The sequence below is a fragment of the Coturnix japonica genome, chromosome 14 (genome assembly GCF_054131305.1).
Source record: "Coturnix japonica strain WE chromosome 14, WE-NBRP24, whole genome shotgun sequence".
Taxonomy (NCBI): domain Eukaryota; kingdom Metazoa; phylum Chordata; class Aves; order Galliformes; family Phasianidae; genus Coturnix; species Coturnix japonica.
In genome coordinates this window covers 18,704,965-18,728,733 of record NC_140676.1, presented here as the reverse complement: position 1 = coordinate 18,728,733, position 23,769 = coordinate 18,704,965, and the positions used below count along the sequence as shown (strand labels likewise).

At 44.4% G+C, this 23,769-nt stretch overlaps 1 protein-coding gene across 1 annotated transcript; it reads left to right on the top strand.

Annotated features, from left to right (window-relative positions):
• Positions 1 to 6,107: 6,107 nt before the first annotated feature.
• Positions 6,108 to 22,643, top strand: LOC146758516 (uncharacterized). The gene is made up of 2 exons (XM_085516068.1): positions 6,108 to 15,550; positions 22,343 to 22,643. Exon 1 carries the CDS (start codon positions 6,512 to 6,514, stop codon positions 7,430 to 7,432), a length of 921 nt encoding a protein of 306 aa, XP_085372194.1. The 5' UTR covers positions 6,108 to 6,511; the 3' UTR covers positions 7,433 to 15,550; positions 22,343 to 22,643.
• The last annotated feature ends 1,126 nt before the right edge of the window (positions 22,644 to 23,769 follow it).

Genomic DNA, 23,769 nt, shown 5'->3' with positions numbered 1-23,769 from the left:
CCACCAGCTGTTGCCTGTGCTCTAGTCAATGCAGCCTCAGATGCACTTGGCCTTTTTCACATGAAGGGTGCGCTACTGACACACATCTGTTTGACACCTAGCTCCTGATAGGAACAGTTACAGATGTAACCTGACTATAATGAGAAGATATTACCATAAAATGACTGCTATCAACTGTCAGTTGAAAATGTTTTCAGATCGAGAACTCTGCCTTGTTACCAGGCCTGGGAACTTTGTCTTTGCTTGGAATGTGGCTCGGGAACCAGTGATATGCTAGAGGAGTGCAGGTGGCACCTTTGAAGAGAAGCTGGACAATTCAGAATTGGAGAAATTCTAAAGATACCATCAGTAAGGTCAAAACAAGAAAAAGAAGAATAACTTCACACCTGAGGTGGTGAAGAAGTCTGGAAGGAAAAAAAAAAAAAAAAAAAAAAAAAGGCAATCAGCATGAGAAATAAAATTTTGTTTTAAGAAAATGAAAAAAAGTAAGACACATAGATATTGGATGTCTCAAGAGAAAGATGGAAAGGAACAGCATCTACTGCAAATTTGATATGGCGTTGTCCTACAGCCTCTTACATCTCAATTATATTTTTTTTAAAAATAGAGCTTCTTTCTCTGAGAAACTTGACATGCTGCATGCTACTACTTTTAAACAGGTTCACTGGCACTCCTAACTTCAACAACTTGACTTTTGGAGCAGATACTCCTGGAAGCTATACTAAGGACCATGGAAGAGGGCAAGGTGGTATAGGATAGATAACTAGCATGGCTTCAACAAAGGCAGGTACTGCCTGACCAACCCTGTTGCTTTTTTAGCATAACTGTGTCTGTGGAAAAGTGAAGAGCCACTGATTTAATCTAGCTGACCTTCAGTAAAGCCTTTGACATGGTGTCCCATAACATCCTTCTCTCCAAAGTGGGAAGATAAGAATTTAGCAGATGGACTGTTTGATGGATAAGGAACACATTGCAAGACCATACCCAGAGAGCAGAAGATAAGGAAGACCTCAGGGCATCCTTCTGGTGTTTAAAGAGAGGTTACCAAAAACAAACAAAAAAAAATGGACACTGACTTGTTACACAGTCTCATAGTGGTAGAATCATAAAATCACTGAATGGTTTGGATTGGAAAGGTCCCTTAAGATCATCTAGTTGCAACTCCCCTGCTATAGGCAGGGACACCTCCCACCAGACCAGAATGCTGGCAGCCCCATCCAGCCTGACCTTGAATGCCTTGAGAGAGGGGGCATCCACAACCTCTTTGGGCAACCTGTTCCAGTGTCCCAGCACCGTCACAGTAAATAATTTCTTCCTAAAGTCTAATCTAAGTCTACTCTCTTCTGCTTTAAAGCTCTTTCCCATCATCCTGGTGCTACACGCCCTAATAAGAAGTTCCTTCCCAGCTTTCCTGTTGGCCCTCTGCAGGTCCTGGAAGGCTGCTATAAGATCCTCCTGGAGCCTTCTCTTCTCTGGACTGAAGAGACAAAGCTCTCTCAGCCTGTCCTCCAGCACTCTGATAATCTTTGTGGCCTTCCTCTGGACCCACTCCAGCAGTTCAGTGTTCTTCTTGTGTTGCAGGCACCAGAACTCAACACAGTACTCCATCTGGGTCTCACAAGAGCAGAGTAAAGGGGCAGAATCACCTCCCTCAACCTGCTTGTCGTGCTTCTCTTGATGCAACCCAAAATACAGTTGATGGAGTCCCTGGAGGCATTCAAGATACATTCAGATGTTGTAATGAGGAACATGGTTTAGTGGAGAAGTATTGGTGGTAGGTGAATGTTTGGGCTGGATCATATTGGAGGTTTTTTTCCAACCTTGGTAATTCTATGATTCTATGATCAGTGCCCTCTGTCCTTTCTTCTTATTCAACTAATTTCCTAAATAATTTCCATTTAAGATATTCTCTATTCAGACTGTGTGTGTTTGTGAGACTCACTGATAAGCTTCAAGCTGTAACTGTAGGATCAGATACTGGAGAGACAGAGGATTGTCTGAAGTCAGCAGCTGACCTTTGTCCCAAAAGGAACATAGCTGAATCTTGGTATACTTGGTGCCCATCAGGACCACCAGGGCCTTTTCTGACAGGTTGCTTTCCATCAGAGCAGCCCCCAGCATATCCTGATGCTTGGGGTTGTTCTTTGCCTGCTGTTCTCCTTACTGAAGTTCAATATTCCTGTAGGCTTTTCATCCCTCATACATCTGGAAATGGGATTTCAAGTCTAGCTTCTCCCTCACCTTCACAGAGATCAATATCATGCTGACTGACCTTCCACAAGTCCTCCTCCTTACCCTTTTTGAACCTAGGAGTTACATGATCCTCCTCCACAATCTGAGCATTTCTTCCAACCACCGCAACAGATCAAGGATTTTCCAGAGCAACTGATGTCATCTACCTAAACTTGTACAAACCATTTGACACTGTTCTATGTGACATCCTTGACTCTAAAAGAGACATGTGGATTTGCCAAATGGACTACTTATTCAGTGGATCAGGATGGTTGCACTCAAAGTTTTGTGAACAATTCAATGTCCACAGGAAGAGCACTGATGACTGGTGCTCCGTAGGTGGTCAGTATTGAGACTGAACTATTCAACTTTGTCAACTACCTTTGTCAGCAACGTGGACACTGGAATTGAGCACACCCCCAGCAAGTTGCCTACACAGCCTCATGAAGTTCAATGAGGCCAAGTGGAAGGTTCTATACACAGGACAGGGCAATTCCAAACACGAATGCAACCTGGCAAAGACTGGATTCAGAACAACGCTCAGGAGAGGATCCAGCACTCCTGGAGGATAAAAAGCTTGACATGAACTGGCAACATGCACTTGAAATCCAAAAGTCAAACATATCCTGGGCTTCATCGAAAGAAGTGTAGCTAGCAATCTGAGGAGAAGACTCTCCCCCTCTACTCTGATCTTATGAGATGCCAACTGGAGTACTGCTTCCTGGTCAGGGAACTGCAGCATAAGAAAGATCTGTTGAAGTAAGTTCAGAGGAGGACAACAAAGATCATCAGAGAACCAGAGCACTTCTCCTATGAAGAAAGGCCAAGAAATTTGGGATTGTTTAACTTAGAGAAAAGAAGGCCCCAAAAAGCCCAAAGAGTGACTTTTCAGAACTTACAGGGGGTCAACAGAAATGATGAAGACAGACTCTATCAGGGAGAGTAGCAATCAGGATAGATTTGGATTAGACATAAGAAAGAAATACTTTACTATAAAGGCTTGTGAGGCACTGGAACAAACTATCCAGAGAAGCTGTGGTTTCTGCATCCCCAGAAGCATTCAAGGCCATCTTCAATAGAGGCTCTGTGTAAACTGGTCTCATGGAAGGTGTCCCTGCCCAGGGCACCGGACTCAGAACTACATCATCCTTAAGGTTCTTTCCAACCCAATACATTCTAGCAATCGATGAAGAGTGGCCATGCAAGTACATGTGCCAGCACTCTTAGCACTCATGGGCTCATTCTGGCAGGGTTCATGGACTTATATAAATCCAGGTAGTTTAAGTGCTCCCTGGCCTGATCCTTTTCCACCAAATATCTCTCTTCTTTCCTCCAGAATCTGCCCCTGGTCTTTGGAGCCTGGGATTCCCAGAGACTGGTCTTGCTAGTATAGACCAAGTCAAAGAAGACCTTGGCTGTCTCAACATTTTCCATGTCCTGTGTCACCCGGAACTATTCAGCAGTGGATCCACATTTTCCCTAGCTGCCCTTTCATCCTTTCTGCATGTAGCAAGAATTGTTGCCTTCTGTATCTCTTGCTGATTCAATTCTGGTTGGATTTTGGCTTTTCAGACTGCATTTCTGCATGCTCAGACAGAGCACGAGTATTTGAAAGATAACCATTTCTAATCATCCCATGAACTTTCATCATGTAAACTGCTAGCCAGATGCTCTAGGAAATTAACTTTGTGGCCAGTCATGGAAGCCATACCCACACACATGCATGCACACACATATCACAAACTGGGGGAAGAGACAAGCAGAGGCTAAGAACCCTTGGAGCTCAGGAGATAATGTAGGAGAGGTTCCTCACAACCTTTGCAAAGGAAGCTGAGTTATCTCAAAAGCAAAAGAAACCAGAAGATATATTTGCTTTAGCTCCCTGTCTCAGGTAACAGCTACAATCAGTAGCCTGTTTGTTGCTACCTTAGAGAAATGCAGACCTAGAACAGGACAAAATTAACTTCAAGTATATCTTACTGCAACAAATGCATGAACATTTCAATATTCACATGTGACCAGTTAGCTGCAGATATGTGAATTCAGGATGCTGAGGCAAAGGAGAGAGAAAATTACACAGGCTGATCAAAACTTCAGGATAAAAATTATTGAGTATTATTTCACAGTTTAGAAATGGAAAAGAATGCTTAATCAGATAACACAGGAGATTTCAGAGCCTACAGTGTTTGAAGCTTGTTCTTTAGCAGGTATTTCAATAGCTTTTAATCTCCTTACAGCATTCCCATAAATACATACATCTGTGTCATGTCACTTACTGTCTTGCTATCAAATTCCAACACTCAGTTCACAGAGTTTCCTTCCCTTGCAAACAACATATAATTTATGACTGTTTCAGCATTTTCTTCTTTGGGGTTTGTCTTGGCTCTTTCAAACTGCATAGAAATATCTTAACTATTATGTACTCTTTATGTATGCATGGTAGGGGGTACAGAGAGGTCAGGGAAAGCTGTCTTTAAATCCATATCACTTGCTTCAGAAGAGTAAAACAAATTTTTTTCTGAGTAAAAGGGGGAAAAAAATAAAGGTTAATATACACTTTGCTTCACGAAGTTGATTAATTGCAGATAAAATAATTAGGTGTGACGTTGCTGGCTGCAGTGGCTTACAAGATCTGCAAGAGAAGAAGCAGAAAATGGGGGGAGACACTCTGGATTCTTGAACCTGCTTCTCAAAGAGCTCATGTGGTTTGGGTCCAAATACAGTGGGTACAGTTCATGGATTCCTCTCTTATCTGAGAAAGTTCAAGGAGGGGACATCCTCCTGCCACCATTCCCAGACAGACTCCCACACAACAGTGAGATTCAGAGTGACTCAGTTAGGGAAAGGAAACGTAGAACTATGAAGCCATTTTCATTAAAACATATGAAAAATAATTATGCTGAATCCTTCAGAAATCACTTTGTTTGAAAATATTTTGTGTGCTTGACAGTTTTGACTATTAAACTCTAGAACTGACAATATCTGAGACCTCTGAAGAATTAAAGTGCGTCATGAAAGCCACAAACTGCTGACAAAAAGATTCACTATTGGAATGTGGATTAAACAGGTGACGCACATTTGATATTGGTGAGAGTTAGCAACTATGTTTGATAATATGAGTATATATTGGAAAGCTTTTTTTTCCCCTAATGTGTCTGGTGCCTATAAAACTGGTCTGAGATATCTGGAAAGATTGTGTTTGAGAAATACAGATGGAATAGAAGTGGTTCTACAATTTAATAATATGTTCAGCAATCGGGTAATTGCTATGTAGACTTGGAAGTTTCCCCAGTGTATTGTTGAGCAAACTGCCTAAAGCACATTTTAACATCCATTTTCTCAGTGTTTTCCATAACTCAGAAACTCATACGGCCCCTTTTTTCTACCTTCTGGGAATACAAGCTTGGCAATATTACTTAGATATCCTAATCAGGTAAGTTTTCTTGGCTCTTCATGTTAATCACATAAGACACCATCAGCACTACAGAAACAAGCCAGGAGAAACACCACAACAGGGAGCTCTGAGATGAGTACGGTGCAGGACAACCAAATGCCAACACTACGCTGCTAAGTACACACACTTTGCTGAAGTTACAGCCTACTCTGCATTCACTAGCAACCAAGCTACACAAAGCCCATCTCAAAGCATGAGTGATACATCCACCAGTGATACTGGAGTCCATAGAGAGAACCCTCAGAATACTGAAGCTAAGCTATGGAGACTGTAAAAGCTTCATAGCAGTTTTCCATTACAGAGAAAGAGAAAAGCCTATTGTATTTTGTAGAGGTCACACATGCAACCAGGCAAATCCTGGAAAACATATAAACAGAACCAAGTGAAAACGGACCAGCTGTCTGTTGCATTAGGCGTGCACGAACACTCGGGATGTAACGCGATAGGCTCTCCCCTGCTCGGTTATGCATATGTAGAAGGAGTTATGCATATGTAGAAGGGGTGTAGACGAATTAGATAGCGGCTTATTTAAACCGCTGACACACACAATAAAACGCCATTTAGCTATTCACCATATTGGTGTGAACGTGTAATTAAATGGGCCCTGGCTGGACCAGGCCGGATTCGCAGAGGCTTAGCGCCTGAATCCTGACGTGAAACAAACCACAGGTAACAAGTGGTGCCCCGTGTGAGGACGTTAGGATTCAAGGTGTTGGAAATCCTTCTGCATGCCCGTCGGATAAAGAGAGTCTGTGAGGTTGGTGGCAGGCTACCGGCGGTAGGACCGCAGTTGCGGGGCCGAACGAACTTCATCTCGGATCAACTATGGAGCAAGTCGTAAAGGTATTGCTTCAATTTTGTAAAGACCATGGTGGCAAGCGTGTTCCTTCTAAGAAGGACATCGCGGCCGTCATTAGTTGCCTAGAAAAGGAGAGGGAGCTTTCCTCTCCTCGGGAGATTTTGGACCAAAATAAGTGGGACTCTTTAACTTTTTCACTCTGTGAACGTGCAATGAATGAGCAGAAAGATGCTGAGCTCAAAACGTGGGGGTTGGTGCTTGGGGCGCTGAAAGTGGCTTGGAAAGAAGGGAAGACTGATGCTCAGGTTGGGGCTGCTGTGGGAATTGGGTCGGGAGGCCTTTTCTCTTGCAGATGTGAGGATTTGAAAGACAAAGACAAGGTGGAGCGCGCCATCCACGCCATCCCGACCGCAGCCATCACTCCGGCTGAACAACAACCAGATGGCCCTGTCCAGCAGCATTCCACACATTCCACATCCTTATCTCTTGACCAGCAGAAGCCTTCCTCTGAGGCCCCATCACAGTATCCAAAGCAACCTGCATTCCTTCGCCCATCCTTGGGGGTGGGGAAGGGGAGTGAGCAGGGGCGGGAGGCTGGGTCCCTTCCTCGAGATGGAATGGGTTGTGGGTGTGGCTCCGCCCCGGGGGGCAGGGTGGATAGGCACAACCAAGATAGAAGCCAATCCACATCAGCGGGGGTGGAGGCGGAGGCGTTCCTAGTCATCATAACTTTTCCCCAAGAGGGTGGGCTACTGGTCCGCCTTTACCTGGGGGGAGGGAGAAGGGAGAAGAAGAGCGACCAAGTCACGGATTGGTCAAAGATAAGGGAGGCATTCCTTTTTGATGTTAACTGGGGGTCTGGTCAGGGGGCCCTGGGCTCGAGTGGAGTCTCTGAAGCTGAAACAAGACCAGCTGACGAGAGAGCCACGGCAGTCGGAGTCGGTTAAACTGCAGACAACTTTGAGAAGTCTTTATTCATCTATGCTTTTGTTTGTTGTGGTTGTGGATTGTGATTGATATCAGTCCTTGGATGTGTTAAAACTACATAATTTGGTTATGGCTTGAAGATTGGTGGTTTAAGTAACTTGTAACGTATCTTGGAATTTGGAAAGTTTTGTGTGTGCACCTCTTGGGGAAATGAGGAAGTGATCTTTTGACGTTTGTGCTTCTCCAAGAAGTTTATTGCTTTTGAAAAACCTAGAAGTGTTTGCAGGCCTTTTTTCAGGTCATCCTGGATTTCTGGTACTTCCTTCACAGTGATAATCATTCCTTTCTTTCACCTCTTTTTGTCAAACTGATTATGATTTGCATGTAACTCCTCCATAGTGTTTCCAAATGAAATGAGCCAAGGGACCTATCTAATATCTGTTAGTTGTGGTCACAAAAGAAATCTATCATAAAGACCTTCGCACTGATGTTTTTCAGTGTCAGCTCCAGCCCAGTGGTATCAGTGAAAACTATATTACTTGAGAGAAAAAAAGAAGGAGTAGAGATGGCACTTCCAGCAGGAAGGCTTGCTAAAATGACATATGTATTGAACTTTTAAATCAAGGATGTGATGATGGGCAACAACCAGTAGCCCTCACTTCATTTCAGTTAACAAGGAAAGAGTGAAAAGTCGTGGAAAAAATATGATAATATTAAAGAATTTGGAATCAGGTTAATGGGAAGGCCCATTCCTGCTGGCAACTTGGAGGAGAGGAAGAATGCTTAGGATAAACTGTATTGGTTATTGTCACTGTCGTCGTGATTGTTAGATGTTTATGGTATGTGAAAGTATAAATGCAAATGGTAAATGGAAATGTTAATGCTATAGGGATGTGTAAACATTAATGCTATATGGAAGTGGAATTATTAATGTTATGTGCAACTGTAATTGAGGGTACAAATAGTGGAATTGTGAAAAACAAAAAACAGGAAAAAGGTTACAGAAGAACACTGAGTTAAAATATTGAATGTGATCTGCTCTAGCCAGAGAAGTTTAAGTGCCAGCAAGAGAACACAAACCCCCGCGCTGCCCCTCCTCACTGCCTACCCCCCCCCACCCTCCCCACTGCCTACCCCCCCCCCACCCTCCACCGCTTGTGAAAGTAAACAAATCGTTACTTCTGAATGGGGACAAAAGCAAAACATTCTGAGTGTTTGTGCCCCTAGTTTAGTGTTAATCACTACCCCTGCTGGGATCTGAATTACAAAGTAAGTGATAATTTGGTGTGGGTAGTAGAGACCCGAGATAGGGATAAGAATGCAGCACCAATTGCATTCAGAGTAACACAGACAGCTCAGCTGATTGAGCTTTGGGCATACATGAACCCATGGTCTCTTGCCACTCACTCCAAAACGCCTCAGGTTTGGCGGGTCTTGCCAGTGCTCTTTATAGTATCTGCTCACACCCATGCCAGGTGCACAAGCTAGAAATCCCGTGATCATGCCAAGATGGTCTGTCTGGCAGGAATTGTTACAATCTTTCGGTTTTCTCCCTCTTTGTCTGCAGAACTGTTTGCACCTCTGAAGGTCTCTTGCTAGTCCGAGCAAGAATGTCTTCATTTTCTCCCAGTAATATACTCATTTAGGGAACTAGGGTAGGGGACTAGGACAAATCTGTTGATGGAGCTTGGAAATTGTATGGAGGGGGAATTGTGGTGGTGGAGTTGGGAGGAACGGTGACAGCTGTACTAGAGCAGGTCCTGAAGATCCAAGAATGAGTTTTGCCCCTAGTGGGCTGAACGCAGTGTGCACACAGCAGTGCAAAGATATTTGTTTTCTGGCAGATACAGGTGCATCTCACTCTGTACTGCATCAAGAATTACTACCCATAGATGATTTTTGTAACTATAGTAGGATTAGGTCAACAAGAAAAGCTTACCAATTAAATAAATAAATAAATAAATAAATAAAAAGAAGGAAGTTAAGGGTAAAGCAAGTAACAATAGAAATAAGTATAGCTGTAAATAACTTTCTCTGAGTAGTCTGTATTGTAGAGAGATCTAATATAGTGGTTTGTTAGCAAGAATTAAAACAGGAGAGAATCTGAGATGGGTGAGAAAGGCAAAGTGCACTTTGAAGCAGGGGATGCCCTGCAGGCACTGCCTATCACATTCACCACTATTGTATTCCTTCTGTCTCCTTTTGGTGGTTTATCACCTCATAGTTGTTGATAAGTAATAATACATTAGCTTTGAAATTTCCATTTATAGAATTGTCTAAATTGAAAGCTGGAATCAGTGTGTATATGTCAACTCAAAAAATTATGACCTTACATGTAACCTTATGTTTAGTGCATTGTTAGTCAAGGTTTTGATTGAGTGATGATGATTATGTTAACATTTAAGTCCCCTGCAGCTCAGCGACACTGGGCCACTGCCATCGTGGTCCTTGGTGTGCCGCGACATATCAAGACAGACAATGGCTCGTGCTTCATCTCGCAATCTACCCAAGAATGGCTTGAGCATTGGGGAATATCTCATTTGACAGGAATCCCTGGGAATTCCCAGGGGCAAGCAATTGTGGAAAGGGCCAACCATCTCCTGAAGGACAAGATACGTGTCCTTGGGGAGGGGGAGGGTCACAGAGGTAGGATCTTGGTAGCCCAGCAGGCGGCACAGCACATTATGCAATCAATCATTTTGAACAAAGAGGTTATGCCGCAGTAAAGGATAGAGAATCAGGAAAAAATTTTATGGGTCTCGTCGAGAAAAATAAAACCTGATGCAGTGATCACCCAAAAGGGCGGTCTGGGAGAAACGGAAAACTAATCGAAAGCCAAGAACTTTTCTTTCAGGCATATTGTTTTACAGAATAGAGCTGCAATAGATTTCCTGCTGCTGGCTCAAGGGCACAGGTGCAAGGACTTTGAAGGGTTGCTTACAACGTATGACGGAAAGAGTGCTTAACGAGAGAATGGAGTCCTAGCGGATATACAAGAAGCTTTGCGCAGAGGGATGAACTATATAATATAACCAAAGATGCCTTGCACATACTGTTTAGAACACCACTAACATTGTTAGACATTGCACCACTTATCTCTGCATGTTTTGTAACCTGTATACCTCACTTTATAGTTAATATGTAACAAAGTTTAAATTGTATAAGGACTAACACTTTTATATATTAGGATTAGGATCGGTGCTTGCGTTGTAACGGGGCATGGTTTTGTTAAGCATGGGGGGAGATGTTGCATTAGGCGTGCACGAACACTCGGGATGTAGGCCCTCCCCTGCTCGGTTATGCATATGTAGAAGGAGTTATGCATATGTAGAAGGGGTGTAGACAAAGTAGATAGCAGCTTATTTAAACCGCTAACACACACAATAAAACGCCATTTAGCTATTCACCATATTGGTGTGAATGTGTAGTTAAATGGGCCCCGGCTGGACCAGGCCGGATTCGCGGAGGCTTAGCGCCTGAATCCTGACGTGAAACGGACACCACAGGTAACAGCTGTCTAAGGATTTCTGGCAATGGTTTGTTCCACAGTGGATTGATATGAGGCATTAATGAATCTGGCCATTAAAAAAACGTTGCTGGTACTGCAACATGAATGAAGTGGAAAAGAACATAAAACTCCCACTAAGATCTATGAAACCATTACAGATAATGCAAGGTCTGTTCACCTTTTCTCAAAAACTGCTTATAGATACTGTATATAACAGACTAATATTGAGTTATATGGAATTCCCATGCAAAAAGCTGCCAGCCTGTAGAGAGTGTTTTTTACAGCTAGTTAACTGAGAAGGGTTGTAAACACGGTGCAGTTAAACAAGCAGCCATACCACCTGCAAGGACAGCAAGAACAACAGGATGCCCTGTGATGGTGAGAAACTAGCCATGGTTTTGTGAACTCAGCAAGGGAGTAACTTTCAGGATGATAACAAGTTGCAAAGATACTTGGGGATGGTATGTAATTGGGAACCAATGATGAGCTCCGCTTTTGCAATATGTATGAGCTAATTATCCGCATTATAAAGGTACACGCAGCCAAGGAATAAATGAGATTAGCTGATCATATGTCAATGACAGGTGTGGTCGTTTGCTTTTCTCCGGCCGTCCTACAACACCAGCCAAGCAAGCAAAAGGCTGTAAATATCTGTCAATTGCTTCAGAGGAAAGAACTCTCCACCACCACCCTACAAAAAAACAGGATCATTTAATAGTCTAGAATTATAAAGTTAAGATTTCATTTAAAAACAGATATTAAACCATACGTCACCTACACAAATCTTTTCCATTCCCTTCTCAACTTCGAGTCATGCAAAAAGGGTGTGTCAGATGGAGACACGATGGAGCTCATTTAATGGACATTTTATGGAAGACCAAACTATGCAATCTAGAGGTGCAAATATGTTAGATCTAATAATTGTTTTATTTACATTCCTTCTAGAATCAGACAAGTAAATGGCTTTAATTCAATGCCTGTACTAATGGTACATGAGCAAAGTCCTCTGTCCTGCAGCACACCCTGAAAAAAAGCCCAACAAGAAATAATCCAGGACTTTGTATCATTCTAATTTTTAATATCTTTGCAAGTTTCAAGGTAATTATGTATTAGTATAATGAAAAAATTCAGGTATGCACTGACTGAGGACATAGTACTATAAACGTCTTCAAATGACCAAAATTCACAGGTCACTAAAAAATGCAGTCTTCAGTTCCTCACCACTGCTGCTTTCTTTCCACTAAAAGCAGCAATTCTGTGGCCACATGGCAAGTCAGCTCAGTTTGCTAATCCAGCTGAGAAGAAACCACTCATTTCCACCCAGTAAAATCCATCAGTAAAATACTGCCACTCACCATAGGGTTTCACATGAAAAAGAAAACTACATTATATGCGAATTTGAGGTGAGAGGGCATGAGAAAAGACAAAAACATCAGTGTGTCCTTGGTTGACAATGCTCTAGAAGACTGCTAAACAGAACACAGCTCCATCACCTCTGCAAACAGCTGCTCTCAGTCCTAAAATATGAGTATTCACACTCATTTGTTAAGAAGGTATAAATACGTGCACATAAAATGTAAGAAAGATTAAGTAAATATAAAGTCAGATTGTTAAAAATACACATTTTAAACTGTGAGCACTACTTCCAAGTTCTGTCTCTACATTATTCTGGAAGTTCTGATGTTCAGCTGGCCCACCCAGCTTTGACATTTGCTACAATTTCTGAATCAAGTTTTCTAACAGCACAGCTCTGTGGGCTATCTTGTAGCAGATACTTCAAACAATCATTTTAATGTTACGTAAAAGCAGGTATCAAAGTGTTTTTCAACACAGGGGATGAGAATGGTAAAGAATATGAAAACTGCCTGGATCAAATTTTAACGCAAACTGCATTTATGCATTACACAAAAAGCTTCTTCTGACATGACATCTCTCAATATGACCCCAAATTTTCAAGTAAAATGCATCCTTTCTGTTGCTGCATGTTGACAAAGTTCCTCAGTCTCATTTGAAAGAAAGGATTAATTTAACGCATGCTGATGCCCTATGGTTTGGCATTGCAGTTCATTTATTTCTGCCTCCATTTGACTTCTGACATATGAAATTTGTTCAAAAAACTTGCCAAGCATTCTGCGAAACTGCTCCTTTTATTTTTAAATAAGTAGTTCCTAAAAATAATAGGATTGTTAAAATCCCTCCCTTCATGCGGTCTTTCCAGAGCCACTAAAATAGCAGCTCTCATAAAACAATACAAAAGCTCATCAATCTGGTGAAAATTGAAAAAAACTTGCCTACTTCAGAAAAACAAAGGTTGAACTCAATCATCAACTTGCAGCTAACCCCCTACTTTTACTTAATGCAGAATAAATCAAATGCAGCAGTGTTAACTTAGAGTGTAGAGAGGAACATCAGACTTGGAAAACCACATTCAAATGCTGACCTCTTTGCTAAAGCCAACAGAGGGTATAAATATGTCAGTACTGAGATAACACCTCCCCCTGCAAAACTGTCCAGCAGCTGGTGCATGTGTTTGGCTGCTATCAGTAAGACCAGTCTGAAGTCATTATATAAACAAGGCAATTTGTTATCATGAACCTAGATCAGGTGTGTCACACAACGCTATTGGGGTCTTAAAGATCCCTACTCTTACAAACCTACAATTAGATTAGGTCTCAGTATTGCTTTTTCCAAGAAAAATAATTTCTACCTCTTATGTTTTTCAGAGAAAATGCTGACAATGTGCTCAAGCACAAATATCCTAAATGCACTCTTAAAAAGCCCCTCTAAATCAGGCAGTATGATTTAAAAGAAAAAACAAAAAACAATAACAATAAAGTCTACAAACCAGCAAACATGAATACTCAGTACACAGACAGAATCTCTTCCAGAAATGCCTATCATTAACAACATCCTGGCTGGGAGGTAGATGGGTTATAACCCTTGGGAGCCACTTTGCTTCCCTTGCATCTATTTAGTAGCTAAACTTATGTAAGAGGAAGCTGCATACATGGCTCTACTTTCTCAAGAGAAAGGGGGAAAAGCAGACATGTATGTAATATTACCACCCAGATTATCTAAATTCTAAGAGAAATGCAGAAGAACACAACCTGGAAACTCAAGACACACAAAAGCAAAGACCATGTGGGTCCTTCAGTACTCAGGAATACTTTGGTGTCTCTAATGTGACTCCTCCAGTGCTCCAGATTTGTCTTCTTAACCATGGATGTCAACCACCCCCCAAAAAAATCAAGTTCAGATCCAGATTTCCAGCCAAGCCCATAAAATGTCCTGGAACAAGGAGCACAGCAAAGATGCAGGCAGGTCCACACAGAGCCAGATCAGGTCCACCAGGACTTATTAGTTCAGACACCACCAAAAGCAGCTGTACTGCAATACTGGTTCTAGAAACAGCAGAGATGTATTAGCATGGCATAGCACTTCAAATAATAAACTAAGTTAGTGCTGAGAAGAATCTACTGTGGGCCAAATCTAGAGCCTGAATAGCCACAGCATAGTTAATCTGCAACTGGAAAAAGTGCCCAGAGAGCTGATTTTATTTTAAGCACAGCTCTACCTCTACATGTATGCCCAATTTTTACATCCTCACCAAGTTTTACACCCTGATCAGCTCACTCTGTATGACCAACCCTTTAATCTACCCTTTTCCTGATTGTTTATTGCTTTCTCTTGATGATTCACATCCACAGAATCAGAGAGTGGCTGAGGTTGGAAAGGATCATTAAGATCATCCAGTTCCAACCCGCTGCTACAGGCAAGGACACTCCCACAAAAAACTCTACCATGCTGATGCCCCTCAGCAGGAGGATTTACTTATCATCATTTTGACAGCTGAGGCAGCATATGTGGAACAGGTGATCCTAGCTAACAAAGCAGGTTTCTCACCACAGCCTTCAGAGCAGCAAAGGAAGGATTCAAGGATTGCATAGCAGAAATTAGCATGGAGCATCTCAGATGCTTCCAAACCAGTTCACAGCTACGGGAAATGAAGGGAAAACATTTTCTTTCAAATGGATTAACTCCAAGAAGTAATTTGTTCTTTACTATAAGGGTGGTGAGGCAGTGGCACAGGTTGCCCTGATAGGTGGTGGATGCCCCATGCCTGCAGACACCCGAGATCGGGCTGGATGGGGCTCTGAGCACCTGATGGAGCTGCAGGTGTTCCTGCTCACTGCAGGGCAGTTGGACCAGATGGGCTTTAAGCATTCCTTCCAACACAAACGGTTCTGTGAAGTGAGACACATCCTATACCTACAGGAAGTCCAGGATGACATTGTTGATTGAAACATAGAATCCATGATGTGTTAACTTTATAGGGATGTACTTATAAATAATATAAATAGATAATAGATTACATATATATATAAAGCTTTAGTATCATACCCAGGTTCGGTTGCTGCTGAGAGCTGGGCCCGCTCCCAGGGCCAGGCCGGGCCGCGGGGCCGGGCGGAGCCGCCGCCATGATGGGGGGGCTGGGACAGGGTCTGCAGTAGCAGGGGCTGTTCCGTACCACGTGACGTAAGGCGGGCGTCATAACGCTTCGTGGAGGGCAGACGTTGTTCGGCGGTTGTGGAGCCCGCGCTGGATGGCGCTGTGCGGTCGTCGGTGGGCGGTGAGTAGTTGCGTTTTAACTATGGGTACAGCTGCTCTCACGTTTCGGTTGCCATTTTCCTCAGCGGTGCTGAGCAGCTGCAGGGCTGTGCTGCAGCGTGAAGCCCAGTGGGGCCCAACCCAGAACCGTCAAGTCCTTGTACCAAGAGTGGGAAGGGAAGGGCCCTTTGGGGGCTGTCTTGGCCAGCTCCCCTGATGAAGTTGTTCAAGGGCCCTGACCCCTGAGGGACACAACTTGTCATTCAAATCCTTTTCAATGTAGAGAAAAGTGTTCCATCTTTTGTGCCCTATTGCTCTTTCTCCCCTGGTTCCTCATTGGCTGAGTATTTTAGGTTCGCAATCTTCCTGATGCTCAACTAAACATGTGAATACTGAATAAGCATTAATTTTTGCTAGCTAAGTATATCTCACCGATGAGTTAAGTTTGCACAGGTGCTCATTCAGTACTTGGTTGTTGTTTCTGGACATCTGCTCATCCTTGCCTAGAGATAAGCTTGGAAGGAGGTTAGAGGGGAGCGTCTTGATGCCTGCCTGTTCCATCCCAGCCTACCCACAGAGCAAGGCTACGCAGCCTTGTGTAAAGGCCCTGACTTCTGTGATGTTTGTTAAGTCTGTTTTACTTTTGCTGAGGGTCTTTTATCCAAACAGAATAGCCGTACAATATTTTTGCAAGCAATAATGAATCCCATCATTCAGCGACTGTATTTCTAAACTGTGCTACTAACAGAGATGGTATTTCTACTTGTAAACATCAGCCGTTTTTAAGGAGAAGTTACGAAATCCAAATACGTGGTACTCTACTTCTTCAGCTCCATCTCCCCTTTTCAATATCTAATAGAGAAACAGCATTCCGTTCTTACATCACTGATGCACTTAAATCACAAAGGGACAAGTTTGGTCGGGCAGGGCCTACGCTTTGTGAAGTCATGCTGGTTATCCTGTACTGTCTTCCTCCCTTCCGTGTGCCTTAGCACAGCATTGAGGTGCAGACGTGTAAGTTCCTTGAGTCACTGTATGATAACGATTGAGTCACAGCCTGAAACACGGACAGAACACCAGGGAAAAGGACCCGGTCCACCTCTGATAGGCCCCATTTCAGGGCAGACTGGAGATGGGTTACTTGTGGATTTTTTTTCCCCTATGAGCGTAGATCTTTGGAGATGGTAGGGCAATCATTTTAAATATTCCTTCCTGTTGTGTTAGTACCTTAGTCATAACTCGTCGTAGATGACCATGATATCAGGTTGATCTTCCTGATGGTTACAGGAACTTGATGGTACACGAGGAACTTCACCTGACAGCCATGACTTCTCCAGACTCTTTCCAGTCCCTTGAGTAGTCAACTCCTTGATCCTCAAGTGCCTGAAATATATGGCCAAAAATGCAATCCCTCAATGACATGTACTCCTAGACTCCTATTTCCGAGATAAACGGGCATAATGCAGTTAATAATCAAACACCATCACGTACAGGAAAAGGGAGCACGGCGGAGGACGGGAGCACGGCAGAGGATGGGACCGGTGGCGGAGGATGGGAGCACAGCGCGGTGAGGATGGAGGTAGCCCGTTGAGGGGACGGGAACAGGAGGTGGGAGCGCGGCGGGGGACGCTCTCTTTGACTAAGGGAGAGGTGGGAGCGCGGCGGGGAACCCGCGACGGACGACGCGCGGTATGACTAAGGGGGAGGTGGGAGCGCGACGGGGGACGCTCGCCTTGACTAAGGGTGGGGTGGGAGCGCGGCGAGGGACCCGCGGCGGGGGATGCTCGCCTTGATTAAGGGGGAGGTGGAAGCGCGGCGGGGGACGCTCGTCTTGGCTAAACCGGAGGTGGGAGCGCGACGGGGGACGCGACATAGGACGCGCGATATAACTAAGGGGAAGGTGGGAGCGCGACGGGGGATGCTCGCCTTGATTAAGGGGGAGGTGGGATCGCGGCGGGCGACCCGCGATAGAGGACGCGCGATATGACTAAGGGGGAGGTGGGAGCACGGCGTGGGACGCTAGCCTTGACTAAGTGGGAGGTGGGAGCGCGACGGGGTACCCGCGACGGGGGACGCGCGCCTTGACTAAAGGGGAGGTGGGAGCGCGGCGGGGGACGCTCATCATGGCTAAACCGGAGGTGGGAGCGCGGCGGGGGACCCGTGACGGGGGACGCGGGATATAACTAAGGGGGAGGTGGGAGCGCGGCGTGGGACCCGCGACATAGGACGCGCGATAGAACTAAGGGGGAGGTGGGAGCGCGGCGAGGGACCCGTGACGGGGAACGCTCGCCTTGACTAAGAGGGAGGTGGGAGCACGGCGGGGGACGCTCGCCTTGACTAAGAGGGAGGTGGGAGCGCGACGCGGGATGCTCGCCTTGACTAAGGGGGAGATGGGAGCGCGGCGTGCGACCCGGGACGGGGGACTCTCGCCTTGACTAAGAGGGAGGTGGGAATACGGCGGGGGACCCGCGACGGGAGACGCTCGCCTTGACTAAGAGGGAGGTGGGAGCGCGGCGAGGGACCCGGGACGGGGAACGCGCGACTTGATTAAGGGGGAGGTGGGAGCGCGACGGGGGACGCTCGCCTTGATGAAGGGGGAGGAGGGAACGAGGCGTGGGACCCGCGACGGCGGACGCGCGCCCTGATTAAGGGGGAGGTGAGATGGCTGCGGGGGACCCGCGACAGAGGACGCGCGATATCACTAAGAGGGAGGTGGGAGCGCGGCGGGGGACCCGCGACGGGGGACTCTCGCTTTGACTAAGGGGGAGGTGGGAGCGAGCCGGGGGACGCTCGACTTGACTAAGGTGGATTTGGGAACACGGCGGGGGACCCGCAGCGGGGGACTCTCGCCTTGATTAAGGGGGAGGTGGGAACACGGCGGGGGACCCGCGGCGGGGGACTCTCGCCTTGACTAAGGGGGAGGTGGGAGCGCGACGGGGGACCCGGGACAGGGAACGCGCGCCTTGATTAAGGGGGAGGTGGGAGCGCGACGGGGGACGCTCTCCTTGACTAAGGGGGAGGTGGGGGCGCGGCGAGGGACCCGGTACGGGGAACGCTCGCCTTGACTAAGAGGGAGGTGAGACCGCGATGGGGGACGCTCGCCTTGATTAAGGGGGAGGTGGGATCGCGGCGGGGGACCCGCGACAGAGGACGCGCGATATCACTAAGAGGGAGGTGGGAGCGCGGCGTGGGACTCCGCGCCGGCGGAGGTTAGTTTTAGTGCGCCGGCGGAGGTTAGATTTAGTGCGCCGGCGGAGGTTAGATTTAGTGCGCCGGCGGAGGTTAGATTTAGTGCGCCGGCGGAGGTTAGATTTAGTGCGCCAGCCGAGGTTAGATTTAGTGCGCCAGCCGAGGTTAGTTTTAGTGCGCCAGCCGAGGTTAGTTTTAGTGCGCCAGCCGAGGTTAGATTTAGTGCGCCAGCCGAGGTTAGATTTAGTGCGCCAGCCGAGGTTAGGTTTTAGAGGGACGCGCGCCTTGGCTAGGGGGTAGATGGGAGCTCGCCGGGGGACGCGCGCCTTTGCTAATGGGGAAGTTGGAGCGCGCCGGGGGACTTTACTGCCGTATATGGATACAAACTTTTCATCTTCGTTCTGTTTCTTTTTTTGATTAATAAATACTTGTTAAACTTATTTTGTTTCTCCTTTGTGGTTCTTTATGTTATTCCGCTCACAAGTTTTTTGTTGTTGTAATGGTATAAACACTGAGGTCAACTTTTTTAGTAGCAAGTTTTTAGCTGGGATCTCAGTTATAATTAGTATTTTTTGATTTTTTTTTCTTCATCGTAATCTTTTATTTTTTGTTTCTCTGTTATGATGGGGTTGGGTATTTACAGGGTTACGATGTACTTCCACTTTAGTTTGGTTCAATATATCTTTATGTTTTACTGGTTTAAGTAGGGTGGTCATGCATAAACCAAGTACGACTTGGTGGCCACTTTCTGCTTCCCTTTGGAAGGCATTTGCTCACGTCCCAGAAAGCATGGCTCATCACATTTAACTGTTTCTCCATAAGATGGATTCAACCGCTTTGTCCTTTTTTCTTTCTCTCAGATTCTGTTGGCAGGTACAACACTACAAGGTGTGGGGTTCCCATTTGCCCAGCTGTGGTCACCAGGAAGTCTTTGAGCCCTGCTCTACCAGAGCTGTAGCAGCATGTTATCAGTATGATTTTCATTCAGGATCCAAAAGATGTCATTATACATACCTCTAGAAAGTACATTCATAGAGATGAACACTAAATCTGATTTCGTAGATATGAATCCAGATCTCTTCATAGAGTTTCTTCCCAAACTTCTCTGCCTTCTCTTCTAGGTTTGGAATTACTAGAGGTATTTGGTTGGGTTTTTTTTTTTGTTTGCTTGTTTTGTTTCTTGTTGGTTTTTGTTGTTGTTGTTGTTGTTTTGTTTTGTTTGTTTCTTTTCTGTTTGGTTTTTTTTTTGTTTGTTTTCCCACCGTGTATCTGCATTGTATGCAAATAGACTGTTCAACTACTGGCTGGGAATTTGGCTACTGGTGCACGTTCTGTGGCCATTTGCCCAGAACGGACAGCCTGGACAGAACTGTTGCTCCAGCACCAAGTGAGTGGACAGTCATGATGCAGAAATCCTTGACAAAATATCATATTTTTCTGACAACATAATTTTTATAGGATGGAACAAAGGGTGTTTTCCAACTGGGGGAGGTGGGAGGGGGCGGGGCAGTAATCAAGTGTACTGAACTTATTGTTTCAGGTTTTCAATTGATTCTGAGCCAGTGGTTTCAGCTCTCATGGCATTAAAGCTTTCATTAGGCAACAGTTTTTTATTTGTCTTCTGAATTCCCATGGAGGACGATTCGTAATAGTGATTAGGTATTTGGTGACTTTACCTTGTTGCATTGTGTTAATCACAAGGTTAAAAACTTGCTACATTTTGAGGTTACTTTGAAATCAGGCTGAAAATCTTGGTCTTCTCAGCTGAGTTATACATTGGCTTATTAAATGTTGTGTCTTCATTCAAATGAGTAAAAGTATTAATTTGTGAGTGCTGCAGGGAGATTAGAATGCTAATATACATAAAAAATGGATTTCAGCCAAGTACTTAGTCAAGGGAAAGTCTAGAATGCTAAGAATCCTTGTTACTTGAAACAACATCAGTGGTATTTTGTAACCTTCAAAATGGAGATCGTTAGAAAAAATAATTGCGAAGGTATATGTGTCATCCACTGCTTTATTTAGACAAAGAACCTATGTGAGACGCTATACCGAAAATTCTGTGCAGATCAACAAGTGTTGTCTTTGACATAGCCCTTATCAAGAACTTGGTACCAGAAATGAAGAGTTGGCAATAAAGTATCCGCTTTACTGGATTTGGGAGGCAACCAAACTGATTACAAAAACTGAAAATTGATTTTAAATGGGAAAGAGTAGGATTAATCCTAAAGCGAGCTGAATTTTTTTCCATCTCTTTAAAAATGGCTAGTGGAGACTGACCTGCCTACAGTTCAAAACAGACTTTTTCTCATCTGTCTGCTGGAGGGAACAATGCAGGCGTGTTTCATTTCCTTAGGAAATGGCCAAGAGCCAGAGAAAGATTAAAAATGTAAGCAAGAATCAGTGCAGTGGTTGTTCCTGTAAGAGTTAGACAGTTGGCCTGCAATATCAGTAAATCCTCCCACAGAAGATATGTTCCTGTACTACAGGATTTGTGTATGGTGCAGAAAGGATGGACTTGGCTGTTACTCCTGCACAGGTGCACATGGAATGCATTTGGTATGTGAAAGAGTAAGTAAAAGCAACTGACATACTTGAAGAAATGTTTTATGAGCAGAAGAACTAATGAGCAAAAATAAATCCTAAGAGGAGCAAATTACTTCTTCCGGGTTTCTCTCTTGGTTCTTCAGCTCCCCGCCATAACAGTCCCAACTTCCCTGCCCTGTCCTCTGTCGTGTGTAGGGCCCTTTGGCCACTGCTGGGCAGACAGTATGATAGCTGAGCTCCACGTGTCCCATCTCAGCGGGGACAAATGATCTCAGGAGCTCCATCCTCCAGGAGATCTTCCTTGTTCTGTAGACAGTGAAGATGTAATCAAGGCTGCCTAACCTAAGGATCTAACTGAGGTTCAATTTAAGGAAGCTGGTGAGCCGCTCTGCTTGCAGTGCTTCTGTCCTTCTCCACAAACAACACTGTCTTTATCTCTAAGACTAGGCATCTGCATTTGGTGGACGAGGTCTGCCTTTAGGGAATTCCAGTGATCTACCTCTGCTGTCCTTGGGAGGGAAACCTTGCTCTAGGAGAGCTTCTTCTCCAGTTGTCCAAATTTGTTGTTCAAATTAGGAACCTAAGATAAGATTCCTATTCGAACCTTATGCTTCCTAATCTGATTGAAACTGCCCATAAGGCTTAGGAGAACTGAAGAGGAGGAATGCCCGGTTGCAGAATTATGGGGAGCCAGGCAGAAAAATTAGGGGAATGTGTTTATTTAATATAGTTATTTATCCACTTTAGTATTACCACAGGTAATGAAAAATACAGCAAAAAAATACAGCCCAAAACTTATGTCTGCTTCAAAGAAGTTGAATTCAAGAAACATAGAAAAGCTCGTTGTAAGATTTCATTTCAGGTATGGGAAATAATTCTGCTGCACGTGTTGGAAGGGAATTGAACAGACTGAAAATATTTGGAACATGAACTTCTATAGAAAAGCTCTGCAGGAACATTTGAACCATTTGATGGTTTCTTAATATTCCCGAGTCCTCTGAATCTACCTGGGCTGTTGATTGATGTGATTCTTCAGTCTTTCTCCCAAATATGTTTTAAATGTTTGTGTAATACTCAGGTTCAGCAGGGATCTGTTTAATGATTTAACTCCACTAACTCAAGACTTTGGCAAAGGAGAGGAAAAAAGAGAGAGCAGTACGTCCAGTGAGTGAGAAAGAACAGATGAACTGCAAGGAACACTGGAAATTTCCTTCCCTGGAGAGTGCATCAGCTGCTGTGCCCAGCACAAATCCGTACTCATCAGCCGTGAGGCATCTCTGGTCAGAAGCTGGATCCAACTTCCAAATGCCAAAGAAAATGGGTGGGGGTGAACGGAGCTCTTTGCTTTCAATAAAAAGCTTATTATTAAAATTATTAAAGCTTAGTCATTGTAGTTTTGATGGGGTCAAACAAAGGGTATGTGTGGGAGGGCAGGGGAAGAGAGAGCCTAAGTGGCAAACGGTGGGGAGAATCTTGGTTCCTGATTTAGAAGGAGTGAACAAGCGCAAGTCTCTGGGTAAGGCCTCTGGGACATAACAATGATAGTCAGTCTTTCAAATGTTGGTGCAAATATCAATCAATTAATGACAAAGGATGGTTCGTGTTCTCTCATTCATGCTTCCCTGTCAGCAAAGTATGTTTTCAGAAACTATCCTGGTAAATAAGACGTGGCTCTCCTCTGGCAGAGCCCCCATCTGCCTCTGTCAGTGGCATCCCTATAATGACAGCACTACACTGATATTAATGCTTCCCATGCTAGGGATTTGCCCATCTCCAGCTGCTAAAAAGAGTTGTTGCAGGATGGGAATTACAGAGTAACAGAGTGAAGGGGAAAAAAAAAAAAAAAAAGAAGAAGAAGAAGAAGAAAGACCGCATTTAATTTCAGTCCTCAGAAATGCAATTTTCTATGGAAGTAGAACCCCTGCTGTCTGCCTGACTTGCATCCTGATCCTGTGTGTGCCCAGCTGAACTAGTGTATGTTATACAGTCCCATTTTGACTCCACAGAGGAGGGCAGGAGGAGCAAAATTGATGCTTTCAGTCTGTAAGGCATTTTAAAGTTAATCAGGTCCTCTGGGTCTGATCTAATTTGTGTAAGATTGCTGTTGATGATTAGAAGAGCTATTTCAGATTTTGGTCAATAGCCTGTTACGTGGACCCAGTGGAAAGATTCCAGTAGCAGTCTGTTAGTTTTTCCCTGTCACATTCAGGTTACAGACCCTTCACAGATGTTGTAAATAGACATCAATACTAAAAGGGAATATTACACAACTTAAAATCGTAAGTGCCAACACAGACGTTTTGTTAAAAACGTCTATCACATAAAAGCAAACATTTAAGGCCATTATATTTCACAGAATCACATTTATCAATTATCAAGGTTGGAAAAGACCTAGAAGATCATCTAGTCCAACCATTACCAATACTTCCCAGCTAAATCATATTCCTCAACAATTTATAACAATTTATAACAGTTGTTTTCATTTTTAATATGTAAAATACATTT

Coding starts and splice junctions, on each gene's coding strand:
- LOC146758516 (XM_085516068.1), top strand. CDS start 6,512: ATGGAGCAAGTCGTAAAGGTATTGCTTCAATTTTGTAAAGACCATGGT.